This window comes from Acipenser ruthenus, chromosome 22 (genome assembly GCF_902713425.1).
Source record: "Acipenser ruthenus chromosome 22, fAciRut3.2 maternal haplotype, whole genome shotgun sequence".
NCBI lineage: Eukaryota > Metazoa > Chordata > Actinopteri > Acipenseriformes > Acipenseridae > Acipenser > Acipenser ruthenus.
Genome location: NC_081210.1, coordinates 1221536 through 1238316, shown reverse-complemented (window position 1 = coordinate 1238316; position 16781 = coordinate 1221536). Strand labels below are relative to the sequence as shown.

At 43.6% G+C, this 16781-nt stretch overlaps 2 protein-coding genes across 2 annotated transcripts; both read left to right on the top strand.

Annotated features, from left to right (window-relative positions):
- Positions 1-121: 121 nt before the first annotated feature.
- Positions 122-5357, top strand: LOC117973770 (uncharacterized). The gene is made up of 10 exons (XM_058995739.1): positions 122-1330; positions 1673-1771; positions 2006-2061; positions 2361-2937; positions 3352-3405; positions 3493-3571; positions 3921-4041; positions 4450-4551; positions 4720-4901; positions 5180-5357. Exons 1-10 carry the CDS (start codon positions 1314-1316, stop codon positions 5324-5326), a joined length of 1434 nt encoding a protein of 477 aa, XP_058851722.1. The 5' UTR covers positions 122-1313; the 3' UTR covers positions 5327-5357.
- A 4397-nt stretch (positions 5358-9754) lies between these two features.
- Positions 9755-12635, top strand: LOC117418094 (transmembrane protein 100). The gene has a single exon (XM_034030677.3). It carries the CDS (start codon positions 9856-9858, stop codon positions 10243-10245), a length of 390 nt encoding a protein of 129 aa, XP_033886568.3. The 5' UTR covers positions 9755-9855; the 3' UTR covers positions 10246-12635.
- The last annotated feature ends 4146 nt before the right edge of the window (positions 12636-16781 follow it).

The following is a 16781-nucleotide window of genomic DNA, read 5'->3' as shown; positions in this document are numbered from 1 at the left end:
CGGTATATTCTTCATTCACTGGGTCAATGTTCTGTAATATGCCTTTATTAAAGACATGTAACAATGTTATACACGAGTTTCTGATCAGTAGATAAGCTGCGGTCTTCTGGGCTGTGATATGAATAAATGTAGACTGACTGACAGGTGTTAGTTACCCTTGTGTAATCGAACACCCCCCCTGTAAACCTCTTCTCAGGGTTAAGAGTGCTTCTGACCAGGACTGTTCAAGCACCTCTTGTGTTGCAAAAGGTCTTCATTGAAGTGTTTTACCAAGCTGGTAGGTCGTTTCTATTTCAAAGCTACAATCTTGCAAGCACGCGGCGATCAATAAAGGGACTTCAAATAAATAAAACATGATTCATAAATTGTTTACTGAACTAATGCTTTGAAGTGCATGCTGGTTATTAGAAAAACAAACGTGTGTGTGTGTGGCACACAAAAAAAATTGCAAAATATAATATTTTGATGCAGTTATATAACTATATATTATAAATGTGTCGGTATGCATTTTGGTGCATACATTTGTTTAGGAAAAAAAAAATGTATAGCTGTCACTACGATGTCAGTACAGACAGCCTCTGCACAGTAAACCTGCACCGTGATACAGTCATTACGGTAGAGGGTATTAAGCACCTTATGGTGTGACAGGTGGACGCACGTTTTCTATAACCTGCACTGGAGATAATAAACACATCAACATTAAAAAAGTTAATAGTTTTGTTTAGTTTTATATGACACAATGTCTGTGTATTGCTGCAGATACTGGTTTTGCAACTACAGTGTTGTATAAAGAAAACATACTGTACTATTAACAAAGTATTCACAATACAATCCATACGAAATAAACATAAAGACTAAGTATGATTTTAAATCGAAATTGATGGTGTTTTAAGAAGCTTTTTTTCATTGTGTAAAATTTCCGTTCCTGATGACGTTCTACACAGAGCAACGACCTGCTGGAGTGTTTATAGCAACGGTAACTATGGCGTAGTTGAGTGTAGGGTCCTGGCAGCCTTGTTATAAAAACACATTCCGATGTTAAAGCTTATAGAATATATACACAGTACCGTTAGAAATATTGTTCGTTCGTTTTTTGTTGACATTTTCTAAGAGGTGGATTTACTTTAGCTGTCGCTGTGTTCAGTTTGAACAGGCAGCGTTTATGACCTCACTTCGTCTGCTTTCCTAAGTCGAGGCGGGACTTTGCAAACAGAAGGCCGGTTTGGTAGATCAAACGGCGGAGTATTATTGACACGTTTTTCAGTCTAAGAAATCTTACCTTTTAATGTTTAAAAGAACTATATTATTACACAATGCTGTCACCAGAGAGGTAAGTGACGCTAACATAATTCACTTTATAAAATGTGTTGAGTTTAAGCTAGTTTTTCTGGGTAAGACCGGAAACTTTGATCACACGTACCATAGTAGCTACATTTCAGCATAATAATAATACAATTAATAATTGTCATAAACCAAGTTAAGGTATGTTATTTCAGTGCCATGTAGCCTTTTCAATATCATACTTTCAAAAGTAAATTTTATGATAAATACATAAATGCACACGACGGTTTTCTACAGCAGGGCTGCACAGAGGCGTTGCAAAGCCGTGTGTGTGTGTGTTGCTCCGTACACTTGAGTAGAGCCACTCTATCTATGCTCGACGTTGTTGCAGGTCTCTGTGCGTGTTGAACCGTGCAATCGAACGGTGTACGAGGGAAGAGCGGAGGATACAGGAGAGCATTCACCACTGCAGACAGCTGCTCCAGCCGTGGTGAGCACATCGATGCATTTTTATCATCCCCTTGTTATTATTATTATTATTAGGGGATACGTGGAACGTCTTCTGTAGGGATTGCATTACAAAACCTGTGGATAAATGGCGGTGAGGGAGAGAGATTATTTTTTTGTGTTGAGCCGTGTACTTGTGTGTCCCCTCAACTGTCTCCAGTATGATTTAATGACGGCTCCAAATTAGAGATTATTTATTTATTTATTTATTTATTAGGAGAAAGGAGACACAGGAGATCTCTAAGGAAGAGTCAAAACCCGTCGCCAAAGAAGGTATGCACTTTAGTAGTTTGTTTTTGTTTTTTTTAAAAGGGATTTTGGATTTCATTTACGGAAAGAGAGACAACAGAAAACAATGCTGTATTCCGGAGGAAAATAAGAACGAACCCATTCAAGTATATCATTTTTATTCCACTTTGTTCAGCTGGCCTAAATGTTTCTCGCATGATGTTGTGGGCATACATGAGTGTGTCTATCTGGTCTATATATATATATATATATATATATATATATATATACATATGTGTGTGTGTGTGTATATATGTAGTATATATATGTGTCCCCTGTCCTAGAGCGTGGCCCCCTTCCGGAGGAGAGGCAGGAGATGGAGTTACTGGAGCGTGTCCTGGAAAAAGCCCTGCGGATTCGGAGCACAGGCCTCATTGAGGACCTTGGGGTGCTTGGGAAGGAGAGCCACGAGAAGGATAGGGGTGCGACCGACTGCACCGGCCACCGTGACACCCAGCGAGCCACCACCACCAAGACAAGGAGCTCCACAAGCGTGGCACAGGAGAGCAGGAGAACAGCAGCCACTAAAGCAGGGCCACAGCGGCTCTCGGGGACGGAGACTAGAGGGGCCAAGCATCCCGCCGCTCGGTCTGCCAGAACACAACAGCAGGCATGGGAAAGCTCTCTGAAAGGGGCGCCCGTGTCCCGCAAGGTTAAGCAGCCCTCTGCGGCAAGCGGCAAGAGACAGCAGTACGCACCCAGCTCTGCACCAGTCTCCATCCACTTGGACACTGCCGTGGTCAGCATACAGGCTCTCACAGCAATCCAGGAGTCTGTCAGGAATCGTGAGCATTCAGAGGAGAAGGGGGTCACTGCGTCCGGCGAGGAGGAGAGGAGAGCATTCTCACTCAGAGAGGATGGGTAAGGGGATTGCTGTGAGTTAAAACTATAAGAAACTAAGTCACTAATAGCATTTTCACACTGGCACTTTAGAGCCTTAATGTGTCTTTGAGTGCCACTGACTACTGGACTAACTTATCCACCTCCTGGGGTAGTTTGAGGCCACGTTAATTACAACCAGAGCAATATTTCCCCAGCGTCAGCCCCATAAAATAATAATTGCACATGTCATGCACGTGAAGATGTGCTTTACGCATGCAGTGCAGACTCGAGCTTTAGTGTGTCAACACTGGAAAGAAATACCAAGCTGCATCAAATCTGGGATTAGTTAGTCAGTGTCAAATGCAAAGTAGTGTTTTTTTTATTTTTAAATACTACATTATAAAGTATTGTTTCTTTCTCTTGTGCACTCTCTCCCCCTCTCTCTCTCTGTAGAAAAACTTTACAGCTTCCCCTGGCCTGGAGAAAGCAGTGCCTGAAACACTCTAGGTAAGAAGTTGAAGATCTAGACATGGTACGCTTGTTCGAGGGGGACGTTCTGGTGTAATGGTATATAAACTCTGTTTTGTGTTTCAGGCTGTGGGACAAGGTCTCTCTATCCCAAACCAACCCCGGAGTGGAGAGAATGCGTTTTATTGAGAGACTGCAGAGCATTGTATCCTTACCAGTATCTCCACACCACAGCACAGTACAATTTGAAATGCAATTTCTCTGGCAAACACTTGAAGATCCCTGAAATACTCAAAACAAATGTGATATCCCAGCCGGCAATGTAATGTCTAGGGTCACTTGTTACAAGTTTCCAAGAGCTGCCAAGTTTAGGTTAACGTTTTTGGGGTTTTTTTGGGGTTTCATTTTTTATTAATTCCATGCAGGGATGACCCTCTTCATGCCACATTGAAGATGTTTCAGTATTATAGGACCATGGTTTATATCTCTGACCTTCCACAGTAGTGAACTCCTTAGATTGAAATGTTTTTTTATCCTTCATGTGCTGCTGTCAGTTTCATTCTGAGCTCCCAGCTTGCAGTCCTGCGGACGTCAGTGATGAGATTGTGAAGCTCCAGGGATCGTGCTCAGATCTCAGGCGAGGCTTTGTGAATGAGCAGCAAGCACAATGCACAGGCAAGTGTAGTACCAAGACAAAGGGCAGATAGATGCGGGCTGGGGCTGGGAACAGGGGGGGCTGCCTCATGCTAGAACAGGGGAAATGGGAGGCAATGGAGCTGAAGAATTCAAACTGTGACATTGACTTGTAATATGACTCTGGGCTGGCCTCTGGCTGTACCTCAGTGTATGTCTTCTATTTTACAATTGAATTTTTTTGGAATACCCAGGTAATGATGGTGTTGTATTTAGAATACTAATGTGCTTTTGATACGGTACTATACAAGTGTTGTATTACCCAAGGCTTCTTACTCAGGCATGTTGGGTACATGTTATACAGAGGCGGTGTGCTGTATTCCTAAAATGAAGAGCATTAAAAGCGCTTGGATTTTGCCTTGCCGGATGTACTGACTGTTTTTGTTGTAGCTTCTGCAAGCTGGGAAAGGGATTATGAGAGTATGCTGACGATAGAGGCCTTGCAAGGGACTGTATCAAAACTGCTTTACCAGATCAAAGAGTTAAAGGAAGGTAAGTGCGCGGGCTAATTCATACAACAATGCGTGATCTGCAAGAACTGCATCGCAGACACAGAAGAACCGATTCACGTGCTAACTGGAACCGTCTCTTTTCTGTGGGTCAATTGAGACACAAAACTGTATCTGTTTTAAAACATTTAAATTCTTTCATTTTACGTAGCGGTGGAGGCATGGGAGGACGTGTTTCCGGGCGGTTGCTGTTCGCCGGGGACAGGAACCCTCAGGGGGAAGACAATAAGTGGGACTCCGGTCCTGCGTTACTCCAGTGTACAGGAACTGAAAGAGCTGGAGATGCTGAAACACAGTGTGAACGTCCTGCAGCAGCAGATTGAGATTCACAAGGTAACCCAGCCTCGTCGTTATTCAATAATTATGAGAGACTTGATTAGTCTTTTTAAGCTTCATTTCGATGCTCCTAAAAGGTGCCAGATCTGTTTATCCACAGAGCATGGATACCACAAGCAGTGGCTGTATAATAACAGAAAGATGTCTTCCGTACCGTGGAGCAGGGGTTGTGTGTTGAAGTACTGAACTGCTGACAGTCTATGGACTGGCCCTGGATTTCTGGCTCTTTCGTGTATTAATTTTAACATTGTGTTTGTTGCTCCTGCCCGCTGCAGGTGATGTCTGAGGAGCTGACCCCCTGGTTCCCCCCCATGTTGTCCTCGGGACGTCCCGACCCGGCTCTGACACGCGGGCTGTACTCTCTGCTGGGTGAGGGTGGGCAGCAGTTCCCTGCCTTGGTTCTAGACAATGTGCCTGACTAGAAAAAAACAAACAAAAAACAAAAAACAAAAAGACACTGTTGCCTTGCTAAGCCTGCAGTGCATGCAGCGGGACAGAACTGGAATCAGAGCGCTGCTCTGCATTAAACCCTAAAAAACATCCCTCCAATTCTTTGATCAATTATTACACACACACATGGATATATTATAAAATATTTATTTAAAAAAATAATTTGTAGTTTGTTTTGTTTTTGTTTTTCTTAGAAGTTCCAGCTCTGATGCAACAGGCGAATACCAATCAGCTATGCCTTTCCAAACTGTACGTTTAAAAAAAATAAATAAAATAAGATTCAAGTTTTGCCTGCCACAACTGTACAAAATGAATTACACTGTATAGTAATATTGAGTTTTACCAGCAGAGGGTGCTCAAAGCCCACAAAATAACCTGAATTGAAACCTCAGCTCAGGGGCAGAGATACACTGTATTCACAATTGCTTGATTGTTACAAGAGAGGAGACCTGAACCCACAGCAGTGGTCAGTTTTTCAGAAGCATTGCAGGATGACCCCTCTATAGGATTGTTATGTGTAGCTGCTGGGCGGTCTGGGTGCTTTGGGGCTGTTCAGTGTGGTGTAGTGGTCAGATTGATCACTGAGTACTGCTCTCTGCTCTGTGTACTGCTCTCGGCAGGGACAGACCAGTGTCTGCTCTCTGCGTGAGAGAGAGTGGCTCTAAATAATACCCTGTCTGCATCTCTTCATTCCTACGTGAGATGATGTATCCTGTTTATTTTTTTATGACCAGTGCAAACTTTTATTAATCCCCTTCATCATCTGCCATTTTAGGTAAAGCCTCCTGCCAGGATTAAAACCCATCATTCTTGAGCCAATTTGTGTGAATAAATGAGCAGCAACGTCTTTTCTAAAAGGGAAACAACATAAATGTATAACATTAAAAAAAGCAACTACTAAGATAGAAAGGAGCAGCTACATTATTCTTTGGAGCATTATTCAAACAATAAATATTGGGAAGCAGGCTGCTGGTAAAGACAGGGCCCCTAAAGGTCTAAACACTCATGGTTCTGAATCATCAACTTGTCAACAGTATTACTTTCCTTTGTCCCTGTAATTTACAAAGCACTCAACTGACATCCTATCAAACATGTATGAACTCATTTCTAGCTTGTCAGGAGTAACTGGTCACTCTGCAACCCCCGCAGAAAGGAAGTCAACTCGTGACTCTCCTCTGTCTGCAGAGTGCTCAAACCCAGGTCTGCAATGAGCATGAGGAGAGGTACAGTGCCTCGACCTCCCTGCACTGTCAAGTGTGTGTCTGGGTGCTTGTATATGTATGTGTCTTAAGGGTCTGGCTGTGTGTGCGTGTGTGAATATATGCATGGCTTTTTTTTTTTTAATTTTGTTTGATGGCTTTTCTTGTTTTTGGTTAATTCCTAATAATGCTAGCTATTCCTGCAAAAAAATACAAATAAATCTAACCCTCATGGATCCCTCGTGTCTTCTTCGCTGTGTGAATGTGATATGCACAAGTAATTTTGTCTGTATGATAATGCCCTCTAATGTGCAATACAAAATATAACGAAATGCCAAAAAGAACACGTTTGCTAAACTAATAGAAAAGGGCAGTGAAGAATGCTGAGCAAAACATCTGAGCAGTCAGGCATTTCACTGAACTTATATTATAACTTTAATTAGTTTGTACTATACTTTGTTTTAACTGTTAATTCAAATTAGCAACATCTGTGTCCGTTGGGGATTTTTGAGCTTGTTTTCTGAGTTGAGCTGTGGGGGTAAATTTAGGGTCTTGCCTCAGTAGTAACCCTAATGTTTAGAATCCGATTATTACTAAGTTTCTGTACAGACCTTATCGATCTAACATCAAATAAAACAAACATTTTAAAAAAAGGTGTAGTCTTAGTGGACAAAATAAGTGAAGAATCAAAACCTTAAAAACTGAACCCATACCTGTATTTTCTGTTGACCATGGCACATTCATTAGTTCTTTTCTACAGGACATTATTATTTTTGTCTTTTGTTACAAACTGAGCATTCTTACAAGAGCACGTGTCATTGCAACCGTTTAATATCTCCATTTTTATTTCAGCTGGTAAAAACTGGTGTAATGGATTAGATGCATTGTTGCTTTTCGTGTTTCATCATCATTCCAATAGGTGGACAATGTATATCACAGACTGCCATTGAGCTCTGTGGTTCTGCAGTGTTGCTGTGCGAGGTCAGTTGAGTGATCACTCTGCAGGAGCTGTGGTGAGTCTTAACTCCCCATCTGCACGGAATAGCTGATTGCCTCCTGAAATTCAGCCCATCAATAAAGGTGCAATTGACTTTCTGAGACGGGGGAGGTAATGTTGAGTCACCGTTTCTCTCCCAAAGCTGTAATTCTGGTAACACTTCAGCAGCAAAAAAAAAAAAAAAGAGGAATAGGCTTCTTTACAGAAAGTGTGGAAGAGATGACGATTGCAGGGTTGCCCTCTGTAATTACAGAACATTTCATCATCACAGACCAATCACAAGAGAAACAGGTGAGCTCCCGAGCGGCGCATCCAGTAAAGGCGTTCCGCATGGAGTGCAGGATGCGATCTATAGCCTGGAGGTCACCGGTTCCAGTCCAGGCTATTCCACTGCCGACCGTGGTAGGGAGGCTCCGGCCGGGGAGGGGGGCTTAGGTCGCCCAGGGTGTCCTCTGCTCACTGCGACCCCTGTAGACGGGCCTGCCTGTAAGTTGCCCAGCGCTGCATGGTCTGCTGACACGGCAGCTCTGAGGTGGCTGCATGGTGGGCCTGCAGAGTGAAAAGAAGCGGACGGCTGACGGCACACGTTTCGGAGGACGCATGTGTCCGTCTTCGCGTCGCCCGAGTCAGCGCGGGAGTGGCAGTGGTGAGCCGGGTTGAAATAAACAATAATTGTGCTTACCAAAATGGGGAGAAAATTAGAAAAATAATTGGCAATTCCAAATTTTAAAAAGAAAGAAGAGAAACAGGCTTATTCTACAGCTAAGCAGTCAATCATGAAAAAGGTACGGCTTCCCAAGCTGGTCAGTGATCACTGGGTAGTTCCTCTCTGTAAGATATGATAGTGCCCCACTGCAACTGTGAGCACTGCTGTTGAAAGCAAATGGTGGCTGTGTGGTCCAGTGGTTAAAGAAAAGGGCTTGTAACCAGGAGGTTCAAATCCCACCTCAGCCATTGAGTCATTGTGTGACCCTGAGCAAGTCACTTAACCTCCTTGTGCTCCGTCTTTCAGGTGAGACGTAATTGTAAGTGACTCTGCAGCTGATGCATAGTTCACGCACCCTAGTCTCTGTAAGTTGCTTTGGATAAAGGCGTCTGCTAAATAAACAAATAAAATAATAATAAAATGGTAGTTTATAGGGTGGAAGGTGACGGCTGCAGAGGCTTAAGACGTGTTGATCCTAACCTAACATTGAGCTAAACTGACAGGTTCGTCACTGCCATGATCTAGTACATTTATTTATTTATTTATTTTGTGTGTCACGATCCGAGCCTGGCAATAGCAACTGTTTTGTTTAGTTTTTTCTGATCCAATTTGTCAGGAGACCTGCACTGAAAATTAAACTGCCTGTCACTCGTTACTGGATAGCAGCCTGTTCATTAACTGGATCTGTGTGTAAGTTGGCAGGTAGTTGGACGGCCTCCATTTTAGACAGACACAATGTTCCCATAAGTATGCTGTAACCAGACAGAACCAGGCATTGCTGCTGGCTGCGCGCTTGCATTTTAGCTGAAAATAAATTGACTGTTCCAATTCAATTAACATTGCATTTCATCATATTGAACACAACCATTTCCAATTACATCTGTTGAAATAATATGCGAATCATTTAGTTTTAACGCATGCCATGTACGACAGACAGGTTGAAATGTGATAGAGTATTTATAGTTTTTATCAATGTGAGGCAGGGTGGCTATTTTACAGGTTTGCACAGTGATATTATTCTGTTACATAAATCCTGTTTGAAGAATAAAACAATAGTACCGTTGAATGCTTTTTGAATCTGAACAATGTTGACTTTTGGACTGTTATTTTAAGAAATTGGTGTCAGTATTGTTTTGCAGCACTGGTATGCTCATGCAATATTCCCTTTGGTTTTAAACTCTTTAGTGAAGCAGATTTTCGGATAGGATGGAACAATCCAACTGTTTGCATCCAAGGGCTTGCATGTCTCCATATTTCCGGGTCATCTTGGTACAACTGACTCAATGAACACTGCAAACAAGAGGGGAATTTTTAGCGCTTTACTCCCCTTCTTAAATAAAAACAAACAAGAATATATTCTGGTAGATACAGGGTTAAGCCTCCCTGCTGCTCTCTTCTTCCACCAGCAGTGACATCACACTCTGGCATCATCCAATGAGCCTGCAGGAGTCGCCCCCCCCCTTCTCTCCACTCCACTACTTATATCCTCCACAGTCAAGTTCGACAGTGAAAATGTGTTATTAGCAGAGCACAGAAGCAGCTGCTTGGCTCTCTTCACTCTAGCTTTCTCTCAACGAACAGTGACTGGAGACAGACAATATGATGGGATGCAAGTCGGCACCCTTAGCCTGCCGGCAGCAGCAGCTGCAGATGGAGAGCTCCACGGCCAGCCTGGAAGGAGTAGCCCTGGCCAAGCCTGAGCCCCTGTCCACCCTGGAGAGGCTGGCCGTGGCCACGGGAGGCACGGAGAAGTCCTGGTACCGCTGCATCTTCCCCTTCGGCATCATCTCGCTGGTCATCGGGGTGTCCGGCGCGGCGGTCACCTTCTACTTCAACAACCTGCCCATGGCCAAGGCTGTCTCGGTGGTCCTGCTGGGGGTGGGCTTCTGCCTGATGGTCACGGCCTTCGCCTGCTGGAGGGTGCACAAGAGGAAGAAGAGGAAAAGGAAAGAAGGGGGCTCCTTCAGCTCGGAGCAGTGCGCTCTGTGAGGGGGGTTCAGCGAAAGAGGAGCGTGGGGTGGCAAGGCTTCACCATCCACTACCCCCCTCCCGTCCACCGGGAGCCGTTTGGGGCTGGACTTGCTATTTGCAGTAACTCTGAGGCAGTGCTGGAGGGGGCTTGGTAATAAAACACAGACAGACTGGACTGTCCATTAAAGGTTCGTTGACAGCATAATAAATCATTGATACGTATGTGCATGAAGTTTCTAAAAAGCACACGCAGCACAGAGGAAGACGCATATAAAGTTCTCAAATCAAAGCCAGCTCCTTGCCTGCTAAAGCCTTCCTCAACACTGGAGCTCTGAATCTCTGACGCACCGCCTCAGCTGTAAAAACAAATAAGCATCAGGAGATTTAATGAGGAGACAGGGACTGCGCTCAAATTGCGGTCCTCTGGAGAATCTCTCTGTTTCAAGGCATTCACTGGAACAGGGGAAGGTGCGGTCAGGGTAGATAACAAAGCACCTTCTGGAAAGCAGTGGACTGTTAGATCATGCCGTAAAAACAGGTCATGTTTATTCACAGAACTGAATTACTGATGCACTCTGTATATTTAAAATAAAAGGTAAAGCAGCTGAAACAACAACGGCAGGAGCCTGTCACAGGACCATCTGCTATTCCTTATGCTGGTTAACTTGCCAGGTCAGAAATGTTTTTTGAGCAAGACTGCTAACCTCCAAAACAGAAGACACTAGTGTCCCATACTTAGGGGTTGGTGGTTTAGCTAAGGCATGTCGGCAAGCTAGGCAGATTTAATGAACACACACTCTTTCCTCCCCATGCCAGGGAGGTGGGAGAGTGGAGCCTGAAAAGTATTGCCAGGGACTTGTTATGACACCCTTTAGAACAAGGAGACTTTTGGATTTCAAATCGGATTCTGTACAAGAAGTCTGAAAATTCAGTTCCGCGCTTTCTTGTCCACCTTTGTCAATGCTGTCCCAGTTATCAGTGCAGTGCTGCTACAATGCCAGGTGGCACACAGCGGGCATGGGACTGGCCTGCCAACCCTTTACAGTAAGAGTCAGAGATTGAACCCCAGGGTCTCCGAATGGACTTCAGTGGTGGTATCCCACTCCTGCCCTCTCTCACTAAGAGGACTATGCCTGATTGTGGCCACTGTGCCTTTCTGGCTCCCTGTTTGCCCTGAAGGGGTGGTCAGTCAGTGGTTTGAGTTGGGAGGCAGATTTATCTACTATATGTACAGGACATTTGTTCAATTTACCCATAAAGGTACCGAAATAGATCAGCCCCCCCCACCCCAGCCCGCACTGTGTGACTGCGACTGATCCACTTGAGCTGAAGCAAAGGGGGGGACCAGGGGGCTTACAGAACAAAGACTGAATGGGGCAGAAAGACCTTTTTTGTGGCACTGTGATGGAGACAAATTCACAGAACTGGTTTATCGTAGTGTGCGCTACACTGCACAGGCTTGTGGAAATGCAAGGTTTGTCTAGTTTTTTACAGTAATAAATACAACAGTATACTTTAAACCAAGATCCCTATTACAGTTCCCCTATCTAAATGATATTTGAATTCCAATTCGGATTTTACAGTTTTTTCTTTGTAAGTCGTAACAGTAATGCCCAATAAACACCTGGTCCTTAAAGGGTTAACAGGATCTGCAAAAGTGACAATGCCTCTGGCTCACAACTTCATAACAGTTGACTATTGAATCATCACCCCTGGCTCTTACAGTAAGATTTAATAATACAATAAAAGCACTGAGTGGTGATGATTGTAAATTAGCCAGCCAGTGCCCCACGCAAGCCACCTTAAAAATACGCTTTTGTTGTTTTTGTAAGAGTAAATGCAATGGCACTTGCTGCAGAGAGAGAGTGGCTCTTTGTGCATCTGTGGTATTGTAGGTGGAATATAGAAGTGATACTTTTGTTACCTAAAATATGGGTACCATTTGGGTGTCGGTAACTGTGCCCTGTATTTAAGTCAGTTTTTATATGTTGCTACAATTCGAAATTAGTCCTGCCTTCTTTTTGCCTCTCAGGGATGCATCTCCGGGGGAGCTGGGGGAATTTGTTTTTGTATTCACCCCTGGTATAGTGTCGTCAGTGTCCCTCTTGGCAAATGAAGTGTTAACTGCAGAAAAGAAAGAGACTATTTGCTGCTAGTCTGCATTCATAAAAAACAAACCCAGGCATTCATTGAGAACAAAATAAATATTGTGCGTGCTCTGAAAGCAGAACACTATACAGCTGGAGAGACAGGAGGGAGGGGGACTGAAGAAAAAACAACAGACTTCGAATGTATGTGCAATGTACATGTTTGCATTTGTGCGTGCGTGTGTGTATTTACATATGCTGTATTTATATATGTTTATAAACATATTTCAAGTATTTGTATTAAAGTTGATTATTCATATACGTTGTGCATCAGCCTTTCCTCTCTCTTACGTGTGTGCATGTGTGTGTGCTTATACCAGTTATGCTATTTGGTAGGATTTCGCTCTCCCCACACACAAGGTGTAATTGATCAATACCAGTCATTATGTAAATTGTATTAAAATGAACTATTGTAGAAGTTCTACGCTGTGCTAACAACAGTTCCTAATCCTATTTAGACTAAATTTACAGTGAGGTTTGTGCTCACGCAAAGGGGTCATAGGTCACTTCACTATGAAACAGTCAGACACTAAGGATTGTTTTAAGATTTTAAGAAGAAAAAACATTCCTGAAAGGAGTCATTGATGTTTTGTGAATAGCCCCCTTAATTTTCTTGATAGATTTTGTAAAATTTCTTTCGGCCATGATTTATATTTCACTATTGTGCTATTAAAACTTCAAACAGTTTGACTTAGACTCAGCAAACTGAACTTGGGGAGAAACAGCCATTGCCTAGCATTGATACTAGTGGAGTTCGTGGCTCAATGGGACGTTTCCATTTTATTTTGTGTACCCGACAGAAATCTCGTTTTATCAGCATGTCCTGAAGCATTGGCACCCGCAGCCATACGCACCTTACGCACTGTGCATACCATTGGTTTGCAAAATTTTGGCTTCATAAGTGTGGACTCGCATATAATCTTCTGTGGTCGGTTGAAGCGAAACAGGCAGTTTAAGCTTATAGGATTGTACTGTTTATTTAGTTGTAGTAATGAGCAAACGCAAGCAGATAAGTTTGGTTGAAGCTTCAAAAAGAGCAGAAATCTTTCTTCCGAGGTCCCAGAATGTCAGAGGGAAAGAAATCAGTAAAAGCACTGAACTGTCTGTTTCTGGCACTAACAGTGGTGGAGTTAAGCGCTGGAAATACCTTGAGAGCATTGAATGGTAGTCCTGCATTATCTGAATTCTACTGCTCTTCTGTGATTGAGCACGGTAAGTGCACATTTATACAAGTTTCATTTGTATTTTAAATTTCAGTGTCTTATATTAAAATGAATAAGACATTTCTTAATCATTAACACATAATTGCCAAGTTGAATTATTATTATTATTATTATTATTATTATTATTATTGATTACTTATTTTATCCTCCTGCTTTGTCACAACGTGTAAGATAAAACAAAGTGTATGTTTATAGTGATTGTGAGAGTAATTATTAGAAATGGAACGAGCATAGCTTGTGTTTGTACCTTTTATTTTCTTTTTTGCTGTTCTGTCTCGATGGCAGTGTGCTGTGTTTGTTCATTTTTAGAAAGGGAAACAGTGATGCAATTTGATTGCAGTTTTCTAACGTGACAGTGTAGGGGCTGTGAAACTCAGGAAAGAACAACAATGCAGCACTCTGATAGGCTGAAGCACTTTCCAGCATGGTGATGCAGAGTCGTTATCAGCATGAGATGGGGTGTCGGTGTGGTTCATTTTTGCCTGCCATGTGAAAGATTTCTGAGGGTGCTTCTGCCCTGAAGGATCTGGTCGGTTAGAACATCTGTGCACTGAACTGATAGAGCTGACACACACACACACACACACACACACACACATTCCACTGCCTCTGGGACTATGCCATGGTCTCATTTAACTGATAGAGCTGACACACACACACACACACACACATTCCACTGCCTCTGGGACTACGTCATGGTCTCGTTTTCTGCAGCCTGTGGGAGGAGGAAGTGGGGGAGGGGGTTGGGGGGGTGATAGAGGAGACGTCAGCATGGGGGACATCATTCTAGCTTCCCACTCTCCTTTCAGATATCTCATTGCTCATTTTATTTAATTAATTTCATTAATGGCCTGTCTATTGATCTATATATCTATCTATCTCTATCTATATCTATCTATCATCTATATCTATATGTCTTCTTTCTGTCGTTAATGATCTGCAGTTTACCTAGCTGTAATCTTTCTACGAATCAGTCAGATCAATGTTCCCTCCGTCACATGGAAACAATCAAAGTCACATCTATGTCAAAACAATGATAATGCTTAAACATGTGAGGATCAGGTGCAAAAAGCAATGAAACACCATGGCATGATAAGTTCCCCATCGTAAAAGCCTAGCAAAGTGTAATAAAGCAGGGTAACGCGTAGGTAAGCATTGCAAAGCACCAGAGAGGTATGGTAAAGTATATTATAGATCATGGATAGTATACCCATGCATAGGATAACCAAGAGAAAAGCATGGGGGAAAACTGCAAAAATATGATGCAAATTTACTGTGGTAAACTTTTATAAAGGAGAAGCCTGAGAAACTGCGAATTTACCCTGGAACACAGTAACGTTTATCTAGCAGAAGTGCCTGTGTCATGCTGCAGTCTCGGGCAGTGGTGGGATGTGACTGACTGCTCCAGTAGATCATGTGACTTTGACCTCCTAGGATGCATACTACTAGAGCTGTTTGTTTTTGTTTTTCCTTTCACCAACTCATTAGAACACACAGCACCATGTATTTACATGCAGCACGGCGTGCTACCTCCAGGGACTCCTCTGTAAGCCACTCTGCACCAAATCAATCTAATTATCTCATCAATTTGAATATTTCACGCGACACGGGTCTTGAAAAAAGTAATGGCAAGCCTCCCTGAGGACTAATCCTGACCGCTCCCCGTGGGGTCAGAAGCGACAGGTGACCAGTAGGGGAAGACAGCGGCTGCAGAGGAACTGTGTCTTCTGAAAGGCGTCAATCGATAGCACTGCACAATGACACAATCACTCGATGCAGGCAGCGACCAGTGCAGAGCAGCAGCACTATGAACACACAATCAATGTGTTTATCTGTGTGTTTATAGATTTGACAGAAACAACGACAGGCCAGAAGATTTGTTTTGTCAATCAGATTGCTGCTGGTATTGTGACGATGTAATGAATAGTGCATTATGAAGTTGAAGTTTTTCTGTTGTCAGGCATGTGAAGGACAAGAGATTAGAGTCAGCGAATGAGTTTAGAAGTCCATCTTAACTTTGATGTTCACCAACCAATGATATTTTTCTCACAGTAAGTCAGATCCGATAGGTTAATATTGGGTCCCTGCAACCCTGCAGCAGTGTTTTTCTCCATGGTCTCATCCTGCAGGACAGACCGGCAATTCCTCATCAATAGGATAAAGCAAGATTACTGTATATGGGCAGTCCGTGCAGGGTTTGCTAATTCAGCAACGTGTCGATTTCAACTGAGTTGATGCTATCCTCTACCTTCCTACTCCACACAAACACAGTAAATAAATTAACTAAAAACAATTGTTGAGCCAAGGAGGCGGGAGGTGAGAGTGCAAACGAAGGTCAAGTTCCTGGGGATGAATTGGAGGAAAGAGAGACATTCAAGGAATTTGCCCCTCCCCTCAGACTAATATTATTATTATTATTATTTATTTCTTAGCAGACGCCCTTATCCAGGGCAACTTACAATTGTTACAAGATATCACATTGTTTTTACATACAATTACCCATTTATACAGTTGGGTTTTTACTGGAGCAATCTAGGTAAAGTACCTTGCTCAAGGGTACAGCAGCAGTGTCCCCCACTGGGGATTGAATCTACGACCCTCCAGTCAAGAGTCCAGAGCCCTAACCACTACTCCACACTGCTCTAATAAAGCTCCTGGAACAAACCTGACTGAGAGCAGGCGCTTCTTTTACCCAGTCACCCTTCACTTTCACTGCCGCCCCTCCTGCTCCTGACCTCCCTGTGCTGGAGAGAGCAGGCGCTTCTTTTACCCAGTCACCCTTCACTTTCACTGCCGCCCCTCCTGCTCCTGACCTCCCTGTGCTGGAGAGAGCAGGCGCTTCTTTTACCCAGTCACCCTTCACTTTCACTGCCGCCCCTCCTGCTCCTGACCTCCCTGTGCTGGAGAGAGCAGACGCTTCTTTTACCCAGTCACCCTTCACTTTCACTGCCGCCCCTCCTGCTCCTGACCTCCCTGTGCTGGAGAGAGCAGGCGCTTCTTTTACCCAGTCACCCTTCACTTTCACTGCCGCCCCTCCTGCTCCTGACCTCCCTGTGCTGGAGAGAGCAGACGCTTCTTTTACCCAGTCACCCTTCACTTTCACTGCCGCCCCTCCTGCTCCTGACCTCCCTGTGCTGGAGAGAGCAGACGCTTCTTTTACCCAGTCACCCTTCACTTTCACTGC